The sequence below is a fragment of the Heterocephalus glaber genome, unplaced genomic scaffold (assembly GCF_053883595.1).
Source record: "Heterocephalus glaber isolate CG9 unplaced genomic scaffold, H.glaber_assembly_v1.0 deba00001452, whole genome shotgun sequence".
In the NCBI taxonomy this organism is placed as follows: Eukaryota; Metazoa; Chordata; class Mammalia; order Rodentia; family Bathyergidae; genus Heterocephalus; species Heterocephalus glaber.
In genome coordinates, this window is record NW_028258302.1 from 286,401 (window position 1) to 307,739 (window position 21,339).

The 21,339-nt window shown below is 55.1% G+C and overlaps 1 protein-coding gene across 15 annotated transcripts in view; it reads left to right on the top strand.

The window, feature by feature from the left end:
* Positions 1 to 226: 226 nt before the first annotated feature.
* Slc6a9 (solute carrier family 6 member 9) overlaps positions 227 to 21,339 on the top strand; it is a 33,607-nt gene continuing 12,494 nt past the window's right edge. The window contains exons 1-6 of one of the 15 annotated variants that reach the window (XM_013068159.3): positions 227 to 538; positions 1,992 to 2,096; positions 2,749 to 2,891; positions 8,641 to 8,756; positions 20,090 to 20,246; positions 20,866 to 20,997. In XM_013068159.3, the coding sequence (XP_012923613.1) occupies positions 8,727 to 8,756; positions 20,090 to 20,246; positions 20,866 to 20,997 (319 nt within the window). In that variant the 5' untranslated portion in view covers positions 227 to 538; positions 1,992 to 2,096; positions 2,749 to 2,891; positions 8,641 to 8,726. Of the gene's footprint in view, positions 539 to 1,623; positions 1,813 to 1,991; positions 2,097 to 2,712; positions 2,892 to 3,035; positions 3,101 to 3,483; positions 3,624 to 8,640; positions 8,757 to 10,577; positions 10,631 to 14,055; positions 14,241 to 14,668; positions 14,898 to 20,089; positions 20,247 to 20,865; positions 20,998 to 21,339 lie in introns of those variants that run through there. The other 14 variants (XM_087215137.1, XM_013068162.3, XM_087215138.1 and 11 more) reach the window with 14 other exon arrangements.

Consider the following 21,339-nt stretch of genomic DNA (forward strand, 5'->3'; position numbering starts at 1 on the left):
AGGCACACACCTAAGCTGACGCTGCCTGTCCCAACACAGAGGATTCAATCTTGCTGGCTAATGATGACAAATGAGGAACTCAGCCAACACTGAGGGATGTGGTGCTGGGTGCAGCCGTCCCAGGAAGTAGCACTGTAACTGGAGGCTCCTGAGACACGCCTCAGCCCGCACTGGGTGGGGCCCAGCCAGCTGCCTGCTCTCTTGTTGCCCTGCTCCAGGAAGACGAAGGCCAGGGCCAGTGGGGTGATTGACCCCATCAGGCTGGATCCCTTTCCTCTCCTATAGTGACCAGGGCTGGCCATGCTACTCCCTCCCTGTGGGCTGAATGCCCAGGCAGGGACTTCACAGCAGGCACCAGGGCCATCACAGCTCTGACCTGGGCTAGGCCCAGACCTGCCTCCCTGGGACAGCATTCTGATTGGAAAAAAACAGCCCTTTAGTTCCTGTCTCGTGGAGATGGCTTTTCAAACCAGAACCTTTCTCACAAGCCTCCCTCGGGACTCCTGGTGTGGCTGTCTGAAGCACTTTATGGATCAAGGTGAGTAAAGCACACACATACACTAATCTATGTATACAAAACAGTGTTATGTCCCTGTTAGTCTAGCAAAACCTTCAAGGGCAGTGTCACGGAATTCCCCAGACAGCCCAAAGGCAATCTTCTCTCTCCTACCTCATGGTCTAGACTGCCTCCCAGTCCCCCCAGTGAATCCCAAGCTTTCCTTCTGCTAGAGCCCCTAAGTGCTGAACTCTGCACTTTCTCCCTCACCTTCTCCCAGCCTGTTCAGGTCCCAGCCTGGACCCAAGGGCATCCTAGCTTCAGGCTCTCAGCCTCCTACACCTGGCTGTTTCCCTACAGATTCCTTAGGGTAGTGGGAAGCCCTACTCTCCCAGGACCAGGGAAATTCTCAGAATTTTCTCTTCCCATTCTCAGAACCCTCTCAGTATCTTCTAGGCTCACCCCTGCCCCACTCACACTCTTGTTTGTTCCTCTACCTGGACACTTCTTCCAACACCCTCCATTCTGCCTTTCCCGGGAGGGAGCCCTTTTTGACCATCTAGGGATTAGGCAGGGAAGAAGAGACCAAAAACAACCTGTGGGGAGAATTAAGTCCCAGTGGGACAGACTTGGATCAATCTGCCCAGTCTCAGAAGTTGAGAACAAACAGGACACAGGCCTGCTGCAGTGTCCAGCCACTCTTCCAGAGGTACCCAACCAGGTACAGTCAGGGGTGCAAACACAACAGACTGCTCAGGTAGAGCACGCGCACGCGCACACACACACACACGCACATACACACAAACTCCAATTGGTTTGTAGGAGAATATAAATCTCAAACATGCTATTTCTGCTAGCTTTGGGGACAAAGTAAAAAGGAATGGTTGCGATGGTCCCCAGTGTGAAAGACCTATGAGTATGGTAGAGAGTAGTCTCTATATGGCCCTGGCCCTGAGGCAGGCCTTCAGATGTATGTGTGCATGTGAGAGGCCCACTCTGCAGGAAGTATCTGGGCTGGACACATGTTATCTTGTTCAGATAAATTAATAAAGTGGAATCTCATTCGTCAACTGGCCTTGTGCAAGTGTGACACCTCTGCATCAGCTTCTCTGCATCAGCTTCTCAGAGGCTATTTCCAGAGAAAAAAATCCAATCAGTTTCCAGGCTCTACAATGGTGAGGACTCAGGGTGCAGAGTGGAGTCTGTCTCTCCAGACTGGGGCCTTCCATGAGGCCTGTTCAGGGTGGGGCAACAACAGTTCCTCTGGCAGTCGGTACTAAGTGGCCCCTTTCCCCGGAAACCTTGTCATTCTCAAGGTAAGCAAATGTGGGGTCCCTATTCTAAGTAACAGCACTGCTGCCCAGCCTAGATCAATGCATTTTATATACACTTGTACGAGTTTCTTTAACTCATCCTCTCCACTTCTCAGGGGAGAAAGCTGAGAGTCAGCAAAGCACTTTTTGGCAAAACTTATTTATTTTGTTTGTTTTTTTAGTACCGGGGACCGAACTCGGGTCTTTGCACTTTCGGGGCAGGTGGCAGAACCACTAAGCTAAATCCCCGGCCCGCAAAAACTTACTTAAGTGGGACTGGAACCCAGGTATGTCTGCCCAACCAAGGGAGGAGACCAGGTTGGTGTTTGCAGCCCCAGCAGCACCACTGGTGGGGTTGGGCTGAACAAGACTTCGTTCACGTCCACGAGGGTTTCTAGAGAAAGGGCTCCTCCAGCCCTCCAGTTCCAAGGAGTAGGACCCAGGCCTTAACCAGCTGCGCCTAGGTCTCTAACGGCGCTGCTCCAAAGGGAACGGAATTTGCTCTAACTTCTCTCTAGGGGGAACGCAGGCGCAGAAGGCCGGGGACCTGGCGGGCTAAGTGTAGCCCCAGCCCCAAAGTCCCCCCGGCCTTTTGGCTTCATTCCAGTTTAGCCCGAAGGGGACGACTTCTGCTCCCTCCCAGGGCCCCAGCTGGAGAGCAGCAGGGCAGGGGCGGAGAAGGGTTCCGCTGAGGAGCCCCACTCCCAGGGTTTGTGGGGATCAATCATCTGAAAGCTGGAGCGACTTGTAATTTTATTCCCTGGTAGGAGGAGCCTGAGAAGTCGGCCCGCGGGAGGGGATGGGACAAGGGGAAGGGGGAGGGCGGCCAGGGGACCTCTTCAGGGAGGGGAGGGACTTGGCTAGGTCTCCCAACCCTTCTCCACTCTCCAAACTTTCACCAAACTCTTTGCCCCCGCCTCCCCGAAACCAAAACACAAGCTCTGGAGCAGCGGCGCGGCGGGGCGGGCGGACTCACGGCGGCACCGAGCCTCGGGAGGCTGATGCAACTTTCCCTTTAAGAAAGCCACCTGGGCGCACCGCCTGGCCACCCAGCACGCCTGGGCCGGGGGCTGCAGAGCATGGTAAGGAGGCGAGGGAAGGTGTGTGCCGCTGGCACCTGGGTCCGTCCGGCCTTTGGTCGGAGCCGTCGATGGCTCTGCGGGGTTGAGCCGCAGGACCAGCGTGTGCGTGTCTATGCCGGGTGTGTGTGTGATCTCGCGCATACATGCGGGCATCTGTGGCTAAGTGTGGGCGCACGCACCGGGATATCTGTCTCGCCGCTAAGGTCGGGGTAGGTGCGCGCGTCTGGTTGTCACCGCTGTCACCAAGGAGCTGAAACAGGCGGGAAAGGGGGGCGTTCCGGGATGGGGGAACTGCGTCCAGACGCCGGTTCAGGGGAGAATGCGGGCGCCCGGCTGCGCCGGCAACGCCAGAACCGGAGCGCGGCGCGCTCGGGCGCCCGGGATTCCGCGCGGGGCCTGCGAGGCCCGGGTATGCGCCTTACGCGTGGCTCCCGCTCCGAGCCCGCTCGCGCCGCCGGCCTGGTGCCTATCTGGCCGCTCCAGCCGCCGGCCTCGCTATCTGCCCGCCCACTCACCCGCCGGCTGCGGGCTCCCGCGTGTGTCCGCGGGTGGTTGGGAGCCGGGGGAGGGGGCTCAGCGCCCTCGGGTTGCCTTTGTCCACAGCTCGCGTGGCAGCGGCTCTGGGAAGAGCTGCGGGCGGGGAGTTCCTGGGGGCTCCCACCCTCAGGGACATCGCCCTCTCCTCCGCAGTCCCCCTTCCGAGCGCGCCCGGGGCGATCCTGGCGGCCACAGGTGAGGCCGGGGGCCCAGCACCCCGGGTCGCCCACCCCAGCCAGCGCCCAGCACCCAGCAGCCGCGGCCGGAGGGGGCTGGCGGCTGGGCCCGCGACGGTGGGGGCTGGGGGTGGGGGCTCGTCCTGAGGGCCGGGAGGGGCCCGGCCGGGGGCGGGGCCGGGGGCGGGGCTCTCGGCACGGCAGTACTTTTCCACGGCAGGGGTCGGGGCGGGGCCGCCTCCTCCACGCCAGCGGAGAGGCCCACACGTGGTAGCGGCTGATGTAACGCCCGCTCCCTCGACCTTGCACCCCGATTAAAGCGAACGCGTCCTTCATCGAGGAACTGGGGTGCCCCGAGCTGTGCCCAGCTCCAAGAGCGACCGCACCCCTATCCGCCCGCCTGGGGCCTCGGAGCAGCCGGCTGGCCGCTACTTAACGGCGCCTCCTTTGGGGCCTGCTCGCCACAGGCCACGCCCCTTGCCTATCACTCTTAAAGGGACTGCGTCCCTCGCTCTCTGACAGGTCCCTTGGGAAGCCGGGTTTATTTCTTAGATGAATCGAGCCTGAAGCTGCAGCCACTAGGAGATAAAGGGTGTAGGGTGAGGAGCGGAGAAGAATCTAAAAGGTTAAAGCTCCTCCAAGTGAGGGGCCAACAGGAGGTTGGAGAGTAGTGGGTGAGGGGACTGGTTCTGGAGAGTAAAGGGGAACACTGAGCATGCCCAAGTGTTTCCAAGGACCGCAGAGAAACGCCCCCTTACTCAGCCTACGCCAGGACTGCGGCGGTGAGGCTCTGAGGACACAGCACCTCTGCCCTAGAAGACCTGTCCAGCTAGTGGGGGAGCCATTCTTGGACAGAAGCAAGCATGCCGGGACAGCACCTGTGACCAGCATACTAATCACTACGAGACATGCTTTCAGGGTACTGTGGAAAGGTTGACTGTAACTGAGAGGACTGAGGAAGGCTTCGTGAGGATAATGGCATTGGGACAGGTTTTGAAGGAGGCTAGGCTACATACTGGTAAAAATAGGGACAAGGGGGAGCTGCTGCCTGAGCAGGGGCACGGAGCAGGAGCCCTATGTAATGCGCAGCTGCCCCACAGGGGACAGATGGTCACAGGTAGCTGGCCAGGGCTCATGCAACACAGCCTCCCCTGCTCCCACCACCATCCCCTTTCTCCAGCGCAGTGAGCGGAGACTACTTCCTGCTGTATCTTCCTACAAACCATAAGGTCCCCATGGGCAAGGAAGAACCTATTTCCTGCCATCCCCAGTGAGGATGACAAAGCTTCACCCACACAGACCCTTAAAATTGAGCAACCTGCCAGTGCCGTTTAGGGGTCAGGAAAGATAACCCGCAGTGAGACTGTATATGGAGAGTCCTGTGCCTGTCTTTTCAGCATCTGCCTTGAGAGGCTCACAAGCAGCTCAAAGCCAGCTTGTCCAACCAGCTCACCCTCTGCCCCTTCCAAACCTGCAGTATTACCAGCGTTCTTACACCAGCAGAAACCAGTGGCCCTTTCTTAGCCCTCACCACCACCCTAAACGTCCAATTCATCACCTAGGTGTTTTCTAAATTTCTCTTAGATCTGTGCATTTTTCCTTGCCAATCACCTTCCCCATCCAAGCTTCTTCCTCTCCAGACTGCTCATTTTTAGTTGATTTCCTTTCTTCTACTCTCACCTCCTTCTAGTCCTTTATGCTGTATGTAGGGTGATTCTTTCAAAGTGCACATTCCAGCAATCCCTTCTGTCCAAGTTGATCTCTGATTAAAAGCCTTCCCAGCCACCACTGTATTAGGATGAAAACCAAATTCCAGAACCGGAAGACCCTAGCCCTGCTGTGTGTCTGCTTTCATTTTCCTCCCTGGCTATCTGAGTTCCAGCCTCAGCGCCTTCCCACATACTGCTGCATTTTCTCTCCATTCCTCACTGTTGCCAAATTGTCTAATTAACTTCATCTGACCCTTAAACATCACTTCCTCGGGGGAGGCTTCCCTCTCAGCCCTGCTATAGAGTGTCATAAAAAGATCTTCCTTCACCCTTTATCTCAATCTGTAATTATTTAGTTTGAATCATCAGTTTCACTCTTTTTCCCCAGCCTATAGGCTGCAGGAGGGCTGAGACCTTTGAGCTCTTGGTCCCTAGCACAGGCCTGGCCCAGAGCAGACCTGCAATAAACATTTGTGAACTGAATTAATCTACTTGTGGCCAGCCTTAAATGCTTGCTACTCAGTTTGGGTCATATCCTGTTGGCTGTGGAAAACAACTGAAGAGAATCGGGGCTTTGGGGCTTTGGGAAGATTAATGGATTGGAGAGGAGGAAAATACCAAGGACTTGTAGTAGAGATAAAAATTAGGCAGAAACTTCAGAATTTATGAGGGAACAATTAGTCCCATCATCCAGACTGAGAAAATTGAGACTCAAAGAAGTTAAGCAATGCTCAGAATCACTTATCTAGAGAGTAGGAAAGCCAGAATCCAGTCCAGGCCTTCCAGATCCCAGGGCCTGAGGTCTTCATATGCCAAACTGACTGTGACCTCCCTCACCTTTGCTTCTCAATGGCAGCCCATATGTGGGTTAGGAACAGCTCTAGGGCCTGTGTCTTACACACCTGTAACACCTAGAAGAGGGCCTAGCATTCCACTGGTATTTTTTGTGTGTATGTGTGGTTTTGTGGTGCTGGGGACTGAACCCAGGGCCTCATCCATTCTAGATGAGCACTGCACCACTGAGTGAAGGCCCAGCCTTCAGTTGGTGTTTTTTGAATGGATGGATGGGGCCATTTAACAGGAGGAGTAGCAAGAATTTACGCCTAACTAATTTCCTGGTCTAGCCACCAGGCAGGGTTCCTGACAATCTATAAGCTACCTGAGGGCAGGCACTACATATGCAGCTGGTTCTAAGGACCTGGTCCAGAACAGCCACTAGTGACTGCCTGGGTGCAGATGAGTTCCCCAGTCAGAGATGTCAGATCTAAAAAGCTCGCTTAGGGACCGGAGATTTAGCTCAGTGGTTCCACAGCCTACCTCGCAAGCTCAAGGACTGGAGTTCGATCCCTGGTACCAAAAAATAAATAAATAAAAATAAAAATGAAAATAAATAAAAAGCTCGCTTAGGCCCTGACAGGTCAGGCATGTGGCCTCTGGGTTGGTCTGTCCAACTATAAGCCATAGGAGAAACTCAGACAACATGGGTGAGTACACTCTGTAGCCTAAGTCCCAGGACAGAGTGCCTCAGTTTACTCACTGGACCAGATGGCACAATAATTTCCAGCCCATTAAGTGGCTCTTCATAATGCGATCTACTGTTATCACTATGACTATCATCATTGTCATTATTTTGCCTTGGCTGAAGAGAGGCAGCTTTAGGGAAATCAGATCTAGAGTTTATAGCTGGTGGCGTGAGCAAGGAGAACAAGGGTATGATCCCTCTCTCCCTTTTTGTTTTTTTGAGACAGGGTCTCAGTATGTCATCCAGGCTGGCCTTGAATTCACTAAGTAGCCCAGGTGGGCCTCAAACTCACAGGAGTCCTCCTGCTCCAGCCTCCCAAGTGCTGGGAATACAGGGGTCCACCACCACGCCTGACTATGATCCTCTTCTGAAGGACACAGCCCCCTCTTCTAACTGTTGCCAGAAGACCAAAGCTATGAGCAGGACCTCTTTAGGACACTTTGAGAAGCAGAGGCCAGCCTGGGTTTCTGACAAAGGAAAGGGTTAAGCCCACTTCCCCTCCCTACCCCTGTTCTGAGGAGTAGGCTCTGCAGGAGACCAAGTGGCCAGTACAGGGCCTAAGGAAGTCAAGAGCTGATTTGCATAGGCAAAGAGTTCCTTCCCTCTCTTCCAGCATTACAGTGACTTCCTGTAGGTGAGAGGTAGCCCTTACAGGCAGGGAGATGGCTGTGGGTGAGGCACAGTGACTTGGAGTAGCCTTTTGAATGGAGTCTGCCCCTGGGTAGGCAGGGGAGGCCTCAGACAGAGCCACCTCTTCCCTGGGACCAGGGCCTGTGGAGGTTGCACCTCCTCATCCATCTGCCCCAAGGTTTTCCTCCCATGAGCATCCTTTAAGTCTCTGAAGGTTGAGGCCCCTCCATCCTCTTCCATCTGCACCTGACACGAAACTTATGCAGGATGTGTCTACCCCCCTCTCCAACTCACCAGCCCCTCTTGGCCTCTGAGATTTGTCCTAGAAGATCCCGCCCCAGACCAATTCCCCTTCATTTCAATTCAACCAACTCTTTTTGCTGCACAAGCACTGGGCTAGGTGCTGTGTAGCAAGGGGTAGAGGAAGCCCAGCTATAAGGCTTCAGGGAGCTCCCCACTTGTGGTTGATGGGCTTAAGAGCAAACAAGTGTAACAGGAGATGATAAGGGCACTGGTAAAGCCTGCTGTGAACCAGAAAGGAGGAAGCAGTTCCTTTTGGTGGGGAGAGTGCGTGTCAGAGAGGGCTACAGAGAGGAGGTGACATTTAAGCTCAGTCCTAAAGGACTTGCTGAATCTCACCGTATGCACCTGAGGGAAAGTGTCATAAAATCAGGGACAGCCACAAGGAAAGCAAGGAGGCGTGACTATGTGTGGTGTGTCTGGTTGTTCAGGGTGAGTGAGGGACCCAGCAATTAGCCTACCTGTGGCAGAGCCAGGCAGGGTGGGGCCACAGCCTGGGCTGAGACTGGGGAGTGAGCTGATCCAGGCTCATTTCCCCTGGGGAAAGGTTGCAGCCATTCACACAGGCAAGGGACGACTTGGACCCCATCCCAGTTCTGTGTTCATTTTTTATCTTCTATAGGATTGGGCATCTGTAGAGTCAAAAATAGACCTTTGCCCATTGGGACGGGAAGCCTGGAGAATTAAGAGTTCCAGGGGAAGTGTTGGGAGAGAGCTAGGAAGGGGTTGGACCGAGGGGTCATCCAGAGGGAGCAGGATACTGAATGGGCTGGCAGAGCGGGTGGGCCAGTGTGGGAAGGACACACAGGCCTGCCAGTTCGTGGTTCGGGGCTGCCCAGGACAAGGCCTCACCTCATTCTCCATTCTCTCCACAGCTCTTGAGGTCTGTGGTCTGAAAGGTGCTGGAAGCAGAGCCTGTGAGTGTGTTCTGGGACTCCAGAGCCCCCATCCCACTGCCACTATGGTAGGAAAAGGTGCCAAAGGGATGTTGGTGAGTACAGGGCCAGACTGCAGGGAGGAAGGGATGTCGCACACCGTCCCCTGGGACCTCCCACTAGCAGCTTATCAGGGTCAGCACGACCAGGGCTCCCAAGTGCCAGGGCTTACCGTGCTCAGGCAAGCAGTCTCACCTTGTGAGACACTGCCACGTCTGAGCCCACGGCTGGGAAGGTTGTCCCACAGACATGATGGAAGCCTGCAGGGGGAGGAGGTCCCAAGAGGTCCCCTGGAGAGGACATAGCTTGTCCTGCTGGGAGGACAGTAGGACCCACAGGGTTGTGCTGCGACTGCACCTTGGCACCCCATCCCCACCCAGTGCTATACCACAGGGCACCATCATTATGTGCTGATCAAAGAGTTTGTAGACCTTGTCTGGTTTTTCTCTACTTCTCTGGTTCCTTCTTGCTCCAAAGAGTAACAAAATTTTGTTTGAATCCTCTCCTGAGGCCTCCAAGAAAATCTCCCTCCTCCCCTTTTCCAGCCTGACCCTTCCTTTACCCCTGCCTCAGAACACAGAAAAGGTAGAGGCGAGGCCCTTTGAGGAACAAGTGTCTGGGTAAGGTTTTTAGGGGAACAAAACTCATTAATGGATGGAGCAGGTTAATACCAGGAGCAGGAACCAGAAGAAAGATCCTACCCTAAGGGCTGTTACTGTATTTTTCTCTTGGGATCCTGCCTCAGAGACAAGCCAGTCTGGGCAGCTGTCAGGGGAGGAACCCAGGAACTGAGGACAACCCCTCCCTCAGCAGCTCTCTCCCTGTCAATACCCTCTGTTGCTTTCTTCACTCAATTAGTGGCTGATTGGCTTGGACCTCTGCTGAGCCCTCCCTAAGCTCACCCTATGTCTCACCAAAGATTTCTGGAATTCCACATACCTGAGCCAGAGGAATGGTTTAGGGGATAGGCACTGGGCAGTTCTCTTCTGGGTTTCGGATCCCCTATGCAGCCCTGTTCTGACCCTCCAGCCTCCGGCTCCTTGCCCAGTCCCTCAGGCCTGCTGGGGAGTGGCACCTCCTGGTTGGAATAAACCAAGCTTCTGAAAGTGTTCCTAGTCCGCCCTGAAATCTGGGAGCACAGAAATGGGCCCAATGGAGATCTTATGACCTGAACACTTGCTAGCAATAGATCCTGTGTTAGCACTCAAACAGGGCCCCAACTTTCCCTGAGAAGTCTTAACATCACCATGGTCTGAGAAGGAAATAGGATGTGGCTTTCCTACCACATAGATTCTGGGCCCTGTGAAATCCAAGAGCCCCTTTGAGCACCCCATAGCTACTCTTCTCTGAAGCAACTCTGGAAGGGTCAGAGCAGGCAGATTGGAGAGATGGGGACCCCACATGGCAGCGTGAAGAACATGAGTCATGAGGTCCCACAACCCCTGCTGCAGCTGAGCATCCCAGGCCAGAACTCCGCTGGCCCTCCTGGCCGGCCTGTCTGGGGAAGGCAGTGCTGCCTTGGGACTCCCATTCCCAGCATCAGAGAGTGCCTAAAGATAGCTGGGGCTCACTTTCCTCTGTGCTCTCTGCCCTTTGGCTTCTACCCACTGCTGCGCTTGAGGCTCAAAGCATCTGTCCCATGGGCACCCCCAGTGGTTGCTTGGAGATTCTATTCCTGCCTCTTTTCAGTTCTGCTGATGACCTTGGGCTACTCTATTCTTGGGTCCCAGTGTGGAGCTCAAGCTGCCTCCATTCAGGGATTGTCTCTAGGATACAGCCTCTGAGGTGCAGCAGGCAGGCAGCCCCTGCCAACCCCCATCTTTGCTTACTAACCCAAGAGCTAAGTCAGCACTTATGGGTGTTTGTGTCTTCCCAAGGGCAAGGGGCTGAGGAAGTTCCTTTCTGATATACTCCTTCTTTGGATTCCATGGTAAGTCAGAAGAGAAGATGAGAAGGGGTGTGCATGTAAACTGGTGACCTGGCCCTTCCCAGTTCTCTGTGGTGTCTGTGGTCCTGTTTGTGCCCTGATATGTAGGGTGTGGGGGCTGGCTTCTACCACGGGATCCTCACTTGCGTGGCCCTTACCCCAGGTTTGGATGTGAGGGAATGGACCACTCAGGTCTCTTCAGTGTCAACAGACTCTGTGTCGTCTTTGGAGCTTCCACTGGGCTGTGGAGTAGGTGCCCGCAGAGGAGCAAGCCACTTCCCAGCACGTGCCCAGGCCCACATGCTTGCTGCATGTGTTCCTCCCCCCACTTCCAGCCCAGATGGTCACTGCCAGGCCAGCTCAGCTGCCTTCCTCACGCCTCAGCAGCTCTTAGGACAGGGCCATGCAAGAACCCAGCTGGCCAGGGTGCCTCCAAGCCTGGGAGCAGCTGGGATGCTCGGGGGCACTGGGGGTGGGGTGGGGTGGTCCTTCCATGGAGACTTAGGGCCTCTGAACACGTATGGAACAGGGCTGCCTCAGTCTCAAAGGACAGGAGCTAGAGGAGGGCAGCCTAGGGTGGGAGGCATGAGAACCCCCACTGGCTCAGCTTTACTTCATGCCAAGTTCCCAGCCTGGCCTCTCTGTCCCTCCCCATGGTGAGCCTCATCAGTCTCTTCTCTTGCCTTTGAACACATCAGTTGCCTCTGATAACTGGGAAGCCTCGTGATAAATAAGCGCAGAGTCACTCTGACTCTGGGGCCCTGGGTGCCCAAGCATCTAAATCCCAGAACCATCTGCAGCCACCTGGGCCTGTCCCGCCCTGACCTGTTTTTTTATGCTTTGACATGAGGGTTTGGATACCTCTTGTTCAAGGCCTAGCACACAGTGGTTGCTCACTCACCCCAGTCTTGGCATGTAGCAAATGCTCAGCTAGTGCATGCTTGGCACAATTGGGATGTCACCAAGCACAGGGCTTGGCACAAATTGGCCACTCCCTTGGTAAAGGGCCATTGCCCCTGGGCATTCACTTAGCACAAGTCTCAGCAGGTGACAAATGCTCAACTAGTACAGACTAGCCATGCATTGGGCACTCCCTTGGTATAGTGCCTGCCACCCAGTAGGTATTCATCCAGCATGGTGCCAGCTCAGGATGGGATGCATTGAGTCCTTTCCTGGCACAGAATTTGGAATACACAGGGCCCTGACCTACTGCAGGACTTGACACCACAAGGGTTCATTTGGCCTGGCGCTGACACACACTGAGAGCTCTCTCAGCATTGGACTAGGCACATAGTGAGCACTCTGCTAACTTAGGTCTTGACACAAGGTTTGACACACAGTAGATTCTCTCCTCATGCAGGGACTGGCATACAGGGACACACTCTTCTTATACAAGGCCAGTGCAAGGATGTGTTCTCGTAGCCAGGACAGCCCAGGCAGTGGCCTTCTATGGGTGCTAGATGTGCAGATACCTACTCGACCATGAAATGGAATATTGAGATCCAGAGGAGAAGACCCTACCTCCCTCAGGCTTCTTGTCTGGCCCTAGGATCCTTCCTACTAGCCCACCTACTCAGCCCTGTAGCCTTGCATCCCATGCATAGCTTCCCCTAGCCCTCCCCTGTCCCCAGCACTCCTCTGCTCTAGCTCAGCAGGACCTTCCCTCCTGAGCCTCAGGGGACAACAAAGCCCCTAGACTCCTTGCCCCTCTGGAAGTTTGCCCACTCTTATTAAAAAAAGTCAGAGGATGGAACTGGGGGGTCCACCTGTCTCAACGGGGCTGGAGCAGCTGGATCCCACTAATGAGGCCTCATTACGGCCAGAGCCCAGCTGGGCTGCTGCCGCCTCCTGTCCCCATGGCCAGAGCCAGGGAAACCCATCCAGACAGGGCCGCCTGTTCTGGGCACTCAGCCCAGGCCAGGGCAGCCAAAGCCCAGAGCCCACCCTGGGTGGAAGTCAGCATTTGGGCATCATGGGTGACTGGGCCTTCTTGGAGCCAATGGGTCAGCCAGGGCCTTGGCCCTCAGTCTGTGCCCACAGGAAGTCGGGATGTGTCTGGGGACCTGACTGCATGAGGCTGGCCTGGTGAGCAGCTGAATCGGTGGAGTCTGAGCAGTGCTTAGGAGACTTACTAGAGCCAAGACCCCCTCCCCACCTTCCCTCCAAAGGGAGAGGATAGTGCGCTCACCCCGGGGCCAGTTGGAAGGCCTCAGAGAGGTCAAGCGTGTGAAATGCTTGGGACAGAGCCTGGTCCACAGTAAGCCCTTAGTATCTATTTTCTATTACTATTATTACTAACTCTTACAACATTCAAAGACTGGTGGATGTTATTCCCATTTTAGAGGTACAGAAACTGAGACCAGATATGTTAAGTAAGCAACATGCCTACAATTAGGTACCATGAAAACTGGCAGAGCTGGGGTTTGAACACAGGCCTGTCTGACTCTAAAGCTGGTGCCATTTTTTAAAATGTCCTTTTGCCTTAGACAGTATTCCCTGTGTTCCCCATGGGGCCATACTTATCAAACTCACAGGAAAGTTATCCTTACACCAGAACTCGTGCATACCTCTATTTGATAGATATTTGCTAAGATCCTGCTCTGTATCACAGCTTCTAGCATCTTATCCATTTCCAGAGGGCTACTTCTTTCTGGCACCAAAAAACTGATACCCACCTTCCTAGCCTCTGACTTGTGGTACCTGGGGGCCAGCTAAGGTCTCTCCAGGGAATGTAGCCCCGGAGAAGATGTGGATGGGTCTGAGTGACAGCCCATCACTCATGGGGATGCTGCCAGGATTATCCAGCACAGGCAGCACACACTCCCACATGTGCTCCTCAGGTTCCCAAGGGTCCTTACTCCGTGCCCCCACCTTTGTCTGGACTCTGGTCTCAGATAATGCCATCTTCCTTCAGACAGGCAACAGTGCAATTCTCTCTGCCAGAGATTTTTCACATGGTTAGTCACATCCTTGAGGACTCCCAATCATTTTGGCTGGTTGTGGGGGTCTCTGATTCCCCATGGGCAAAGGCAGCCACAGGACCCATATCTCCAAGCTGACACTACCCTAAGTAGTCTGAGATGTTCTGATAGTGCCCTGTGGACCATGCCTCCATCTTCCTACCCCATCTCCAGGGCCTGGTGGGACAAAGCGTATTGCTCAGGAGCCCACCCAGTGCCCCGTCCATAGGCTCAGTAGCATCCAGGCCTCAAGGCAAGCTCTAGAAGGAGCATGAGCCATCTCTCACCCTCTCCCGAGCTCTGCCTCACTCTGTGGTTGTGTGTATGTGTTTTGTTCTAGTAACTTGCTGGGAACAAGGGAAAAATTCAACAAACCCCATGCCTCATTCTGCAGCTCTGGAGCACACGCGCTGGGCTGCATGGGGACTGGCCGGAGGGGGAGGGCCGGGGAGGGGGTAGGCAGAGCTTCGGGAGGAGATGAGGTGAAAGTAATTGATGCTGCCCAGCCGGGCAGTGGGAGAGGCAGGGGATGCGTCAGTGTCGCTCTGGAGCTGGCAGAGGTGTGAATGAGCTGCAGAGACACGCGTCCTCTGAGCGTTTGCCCCGGGATGGCAGCGGCTCATGGACCTGTGGCTCCTTCTTCCCCAGAACAGGTCAGTCACCTTCTAGAAGGTTAAGACCCCTCTCTGGTGCCAGGCAGGCTTGGAGGCTAGACTGGCGTAGAGGAGAGGGGCCGGAGTGGTCTGTGCCAGGGAGGGGCAGGCACAGCTAGCGCTCAAGACAGACACCAGCAAAAGTGACCCAGAAAGTTGTCACTGTGCAAAGGAAAGCAGGAAGAGTTAGCGTGTGGTGGGGTGCGGGGGAGGCAAGTGGGGCTGTGAGGGCTCCCCCAGCCCAAAGACCTGCTGAGAATCTGCTCTGAGTATCAAAGCTGCATTGTCCCAGCTCCCGGGGAGACCGGCCGGAGGTGCCCAGGAATTGTACTAATCAATACAGCCTCATTGTCTGTGCCACGGCAGTTACTCCTATGGGGAGGATGGGTGAGGGGCTGGGGAGTGTAGTACATGGACTCCAGGAGGGTTGGGGGAAGGAGACAGAGCAAGAGTCTCCGCTGGGAGGAGAGAGACCCCGTAAATGTTCGCCAGTGTCCAGGGCAAGCGCCTGCAGCGGGTGGGAGCTGAGTGTCCTCATCCCTGGAAGTCAGGGATGGCCAAGGATATCAGGAACAATGCACCTGCCGGCAGTGAGAGTGAGGGGCTGGGAAAGCCACTCTTGTCCCCTGTAGGATATCCTGGCTCGACCTTCCAAAGGTGAGAGGGGGAATGTCCTCCAAAGTGATATGGGTTGGGTTTGGGAGAAGCGTTATGCAGAGTTGCCCTGAAATCTCAAGACTGCTAGGGTCAGTGCCGTTTGCTGCCGACCAACAAGGGCAGAGGCTGGCCACAGCTGCCTCTGTGTAGGGCAGGGCTGCTGCTTCCAGTCTCTCAGCCTGCTGAGCTTCTGCAGGGAGGAAGGTGAGGCCGAGGGCAGGGCCCACCTGCCGTCCTCTACCCCTCTCCCCAGGCCCTGGAGTGGAACCTGCCATGCCTGCGGTGTCAAGTCTGATGTCTGCTGCCCACGAAATTGACAGGTCACTCTGCCAATCAGAGTGCTGTGACAAAACAGCACAAGGCACATCTTTGCCTGTCTTCCCTGCCGTATGAAGGCCTGGACTCTTCGGGCACCTGGAGTAGTCCAGGGAGAGGCCCAGAGTTCCTCCGAGTTTTACCTTGGGTGCTTAGAGTCCTAGGGTCTGTATAGACCAGGGGTAGATTCACCCCACCCCTAGCCCTTGACTCTACCTGATGTCCAGGCGACTGAGGCTAGAAACTGGGGCCATGGCTGAGTCTCCCTGGCCCCACTCAGTGTGGTGTAATGGCTCAGAGAAAGTTGCCTGGGATCTGATTTGGCTCAGAGTCAGTGTGGGATGTGAGGTCTTGCCCGTTCTCCTCTGTGAAGTTTGTCTTGGATGAAGCTTCATCCCATGAGCAATCTTGGGGGCTGGAGAGTCCCAAACAAGAAGCCTGCTAGATCCCAGCGGGGCCCACCCCACTAGGGCAGCTCTAGGATTCCTCCCTCATGTCTGCTGAGAGCAGAGGAGGGAGTCTGCAGTTCACAAAAATATCCCTGGGCTGGTGACCTAGGAGACCCCAGTCCGGGGTGGAAGGCTGTGCCTCTGCATCCTCGCATGGAGAGAAGAGGGAGGCCCTCCCCATGCTAGTTGTTATTACCTCTGGGCCTGGCTATGATGTCCTCTTTATGTTTTTCTGGACTTCCCAAAATCTTTTTTGTGATAAGCTTCTTATACTTTTATAATCAGAAAAAAAAAAAGCAAATTTTTTAAAGTAATTTGGAAAGCTAGTTGGAACTAATAGAAAATACAGGGGAAAGTCTGAAATGAGGGAATTGCAGGTGAAGTGGAGCTGCAAGATACTATAGGCCTGGAAGACTGCCTCACCTTTGAGTCAGCCAGGCCCATGGCGGGCACCTGGTGTATGCCCTGGTTTCCTCTCTAGGGATGCCAGTGTACCCACCCTGAAGTGATTCGTCCCGGGCTACTAGAGGAGCAGGCTCTGGGACACCTGGGCTCTAACCCTCTGCGATGCCCTTTCCGCCTCAGCTAAGCCCAGGGCAGGGCAGTGGGAGGTTCAGATTCTGCGCTCCCAGCTGAACAGCCTTAATTCCCGGAGCTCATTCAGGACAGCAAATAAGCCCAGCAGAGGGCTATGTAAAGAAATTACATAAGTGACTGCTCAGTGTGGCTCAGCCAGCTGAAAAGGGACAGGGGTTGGGGGTGCTAGTTAACCCAAGAAAGATCACAGTCCTGGTGCAGGGGTGGATGCTGAGGCCTCTATGGCTGGTTCAGAGGGTAAAGGGACATCCTGGGTGTAGGGGGCAGGGGCAGGGGCAGGGGGCGGCTCTGCTCACTCAGTTGTGGAAGGGGAGCTCCAGAGCCTCTGTTCTGCCCACCCTGGGAGACCTTGGTTACAGGGCAGGGCCATCCCACCAACCAGGCCCATGGCAGTGCTCAGAAGGGCTGGGGGGGGGTGGTGGTGGCAGGGGACACAAAGGCAATGAGAGCAGCCAGCAGAAGAGGAGGTCAACCCAGAGGGAATCAGCTATAATGGTTTCATTCCTGTCAAAGTATGAACAGGTGAGCAATGGAGAGCAGAGAAGGACAGACAGGGTGATATATGGTGGGCAGGAGAAGCCTCAAGCTTGGGGCTGAGCTACCTTAGGCAGACAGTCTGGGTCAAACTGTGAACACAAAGGGGTTCTTTTTTGGGTCTTTCAAAGCTGATGTCCATTGCAGGGACAGTTGATGTCAATGACACAGCTGTTTACCCAAAAAATCAGAGAAAATGCTAAAATAGGAAAGATGGTACAAAGAGGGTAAAAATCTATGCAGCACTGAAGAAAGCTTAGCTGTCTGGGGAAAAAAGGGTCCACAGAGGAGAGCTAGACAAGGAAGATAATTAGAACACCCAACCAAGCATGGCGGCACACACTTGTAATCACAGCACTTAGGAGGCGGAGACAGGAGGAACAACACACATTCGAGGCTAGCCTGAACTACATGACAAACCCTGTTTCAACAACAAAACAAAACAAAAAACCCAAAAGCTCTGCAGAAAGGAGCACTTTGGAGATTCTTTCCTCCAGTTTGCGTGGAGAAAGATGGGCTTGCTCTATCCTCCACTGAGCGCTAAGACCTCTGGCCAAGCCACCTGAATGTAGACCTCACCAAAATGGAAAGCAAAGCAAGGTTCCCGCAGTCGAGACACCTTGGTGCAAAGATTCAGGGCTTGGGAGAAGATGGGCATGGCTTCTGCAGGAGACCTGTGCCCTCAGCAGACCTGGTGTGATGAGGAACTTCCTACCGGAGCCTGCTCGCTGACCCCAGTGGCCAGCCCAGTCACTCACCCCTGTTCCAGCCCTAGTCTTGGGGCTGCAGTCTTCCGGCTTGCAGCGTGCCTGGGTGAACCACTCAGCACCCAGCTCAGCGGCATGCTGCTCATTAGCAGAGCAGTGGTGGCTCTCTAGAACTTGGGCAGGCAACTGCCTATGGCATGTGGCTTGGGGAATTACCACCCTCTGCTCCCCTCCATACCAGGAAAAGAGTGAACCTCAAAGATCCAAGTTCTGGTCCTTCTGGTCCTTCCTTCCCCCTAGTGGGCCCGCTCCCGGTCTGTCCCTCATTCTGCTGGGCCAGGAGAGAGGCCTTGCACATTAAGCGCTGAGCAGCTGGGTTTCTTCCAGGGACCTTGCCCTCACCCTGACCATGGAGCCATCCTGGACCCTCTGCTGTCCCTTTTACAGCTGTAACGACTGCCCTGTGACCCCACCCATGGACTCTACAGCTGCTACAATCCAGTATTGTGTCCCTAAGTAAACAAGCCAGGAACAGAATAGAAGTGTTATTGTAGGGCCAACATATGGGAGCCCTATTTGGTTGATATTTGTTTGGGAATGGATAAACCACCCCAAGCAGGCCTCAGGTCCTCTGGAAAATAATCGCCTGTCCCTGTGGTATTGCTATGCCCAACCCAAGGAAGGACCCAGGGGTGGCGATGTGCTCAGGCAAGATTCTGTAGGGGCATGCATGTCACGGAGGCCACTCTCAGAGCCACAGGTGCCCCCGAGCCTCTTCACCAAGGAGGCCTTCTCAACCCTACCCTGCCCTCGCTCTTCATCCTCCTTCCATACTCTTGTGACCTTGAGAAAAATCCCCTTTATGGCTGCATGTAAAATTATTTGTGTTTTCTTTATTGATGGCTTTCTCTGCCGCTAGACTTCTAGCTCCGAATGGTCAGGGGTCTCTGCTTTGTTCCTGGTTCATTTGCCACTCCCTGGCACATAGGAGGGGTCTATAAATCAGACACTGCATGAATGAATCATGAATGAATGAATGCAAGCATTTATAGGCTTCCAGTTTGCTCTGGACGCTCCTTGAAGGAGAGACCTACCCCCTGTGCTGTGTGGGCAACATGGTAGTTGGTCAGCCAGGAAAGTGCTGGATTGGGTGCATGGTATGGTACCCCACAAAGGTGTTAGTACTGTGGCACCCATCTGCCAGGCACTGGGGGTCCATTCCCAAATGGACCTTTCCAGAAGATGCTGGAGGCCAGTGAGGCCAATCATGTTTGTTAGTGTCAGAGCCAGGAAGCATTTCAAAGCACCAGGCCACCTTGCTTATTGATCAGGCAACTGCCATCCTTGAAGGCATCACTTTCAAGCTGAAGGTTGTGCTGTTGTCTCTCAGTGGTTATGCTGCTGTATCCATGATCCAGTGTCCTCCCGGGATGCCTGTCCCTTTCCCCTTAGGGGCACAGCCCATTTCTGGGAGGCTGTTTCTGGCACTCAAGTGCTTTCTGTGTGTATTTCGCTGCTGGTGGCTCTCAGGGTCCCTGTGTCACCTTAGTAAAATTCCTGGATCCCTCAGGCTCTGGCTTGGTTCCTGCTCACTATAGAGGGGCAGGAGGAGGGTGGCCCCAGGAAGGGGCACATTCATACTTACCAAACTCTGAGGTTGGGGCTCCACATTGGACTGTCCTCAGTGAGGCCCTGGGGCACAGCCCCTCATTGGCCCCTGTGACCTACACCTTTGACCTTTGGGCTCGGTCTTCTGCATACATCATGATCCCTCTCACAGATCCGACAGCCTTCTCCCTGCCACCCTTCTCTGGAACTATTCCCTGTTTCCCCTAGCAGGGTTTGCCCTCAGAGCCTAGCATGGTGCGTACAGCTCTGGCTTCCTCCTATCAACTCATGGCCCAGCACCCCAAGTCATGGCCTAGGTCAGCTTCTCCAGGGCCCCCTCCCCAGTCATGGGCAATAGAGGCTCTACTGAGCTCGCCTCCTGAGTCCCACAGTGCCCTCCCCAGGTCTGGCCCAGCTCAGCTGCTCACCCACCCTGTCCCTGCAGTGCTGCCCACCCTGTGCCCCCAGGAAGAAGCCTTCAGCTAGAGGAAGGGTCTAGCCACTGCTTGCCCATGGGCAGCGTGCTCAGCCTGGCGATGTGGTAGGCAGCCAGTGTGGGGGGGCTGTCTGGACACAGGCCCCTTTGTGCCCAGCCTGACTTGGCTGCTTGGTATGAGGCTCAGCTGCTCCCAGATCCTTACCCTGAGGCGAGAGGGGCGACTTTAGAGGAGCTGAGGGCTCTCATCTCTAGCTCCCTCTTCAGTGTTCCAGCTCCAGATGTTGGCACAGCTCCTCAGGTGGGCTGGTGCACTTGGCACAGCATGCTGGGGGCCAGTGTGGGAGGCTCTGCTTGGCACCCTCTGGCAGCTTTGCCTCCCTTCTCCCCTCTTCTTCCAGACCTTCCTGCAGCTCCTGCCAGCAGAGGACAAGCCCTAGGAGGGGGGCTTGGAGGGTCCATGGTGTCCCTACTGGGGGAGGCTCAGAGGGTCAGACACGGAACATAAATGCCTTGCTGATGGTAGCTTCTCTCCTGTCCCTACAGAATGGTGCTGTGCCCAGCGAGGCCACCAAGAGGGACCAGAACTTCACACGGGGCAACTGGGGCAACCAGATCGAGTTTGTACTGACGAGCGTGGGCTATGCCGTGGGCCTGGGCAATGTCTGGCGCTTTCCATACCTCTGCTATCGCAACGGGGGAGGTACCCAGTGGGCACAGGGCAGGGAGCACCCACTTGAGCAGAGCCGACCCATCAGGGCCTCTGCCACCCTCTCCCTGGCACAGACCCTCCTGCAGACAGAGGCTGGCCTCTGGCCCCGGTCTTGCTCGCCCCCATCGCTGGCCTAGGCAGCCTTGCCTAAGGTAGAGACAGACCTCCCTCCCCACCCTGGCAGTCTGCTGTTTGGGACTGTTCCGGCCAGCCTGTTTCCTTGGAGTGAGGAGATATGGGAAAAGCACCCTAACTCCCCACCATTCCCACGTGTTGTCTCCCCATATTTTAACAGCCTCCTAAAATGGTTCAATGATATTTAATGATCCCAGGGACTTATGTTGGCGAAATCAATCGGTTAAATCATCAAATCTCACCCCAACATGGCAGCCCTGGGGCTGGATTTGGCTCAGAGCAAACTTCCTGAGAGCCTCTGTCAGGTTCAAAGCCTGATTAAGAGTTGTGTGCCTCAGACCCAGGCTCTGCCCAAGGCTGGCACAGCCTAATTCCAGCCCTACCCAATCACAAAGGTTCTGCCATTGGATTCTGAACAGGAGCCCAGGGCGGGATTCCCCAAGCCCACCCTGAGCCAGGCCTCTCCTTCTGCCAGGAGCCTTCATGTTCCCCTACTTCATCATGCTGATATTCTGCGGGATCCCTCTCTTCTTCATGGAGCTCTCCTTTGGCCAGTTTGCAAGCCAGGGTTGCCTGGGGGTCTGGAAGATCAGTCCCATGTTCAAAGGTGAGGCCTAGGAGAAACACACACACACACACACACACTCACACACAGAGGCCTCTGGAGGCCATGCCGACTTGCCCATCTGTACAAACACTGTCATCCCTTGTGGAGCAATGATACTGACCCTAAGCCCCACATCAATGGCCAAGGCCATGGACCCATGCCGGAATCCATGTTTACTTGGCCTCCACCCTTCCCGTCTGCCAGGTGTGTACACAAAACTCCTTTGCCCCCTACTTCCCCCTATCAAGGCCTTGACCTTGGCCCACTATGGCCTTCCATCGAAGCCTGCCCCATGGGCCTTAGAAGTTGTTAACCCCACCTCCTTCCACCACATGTGAGAGA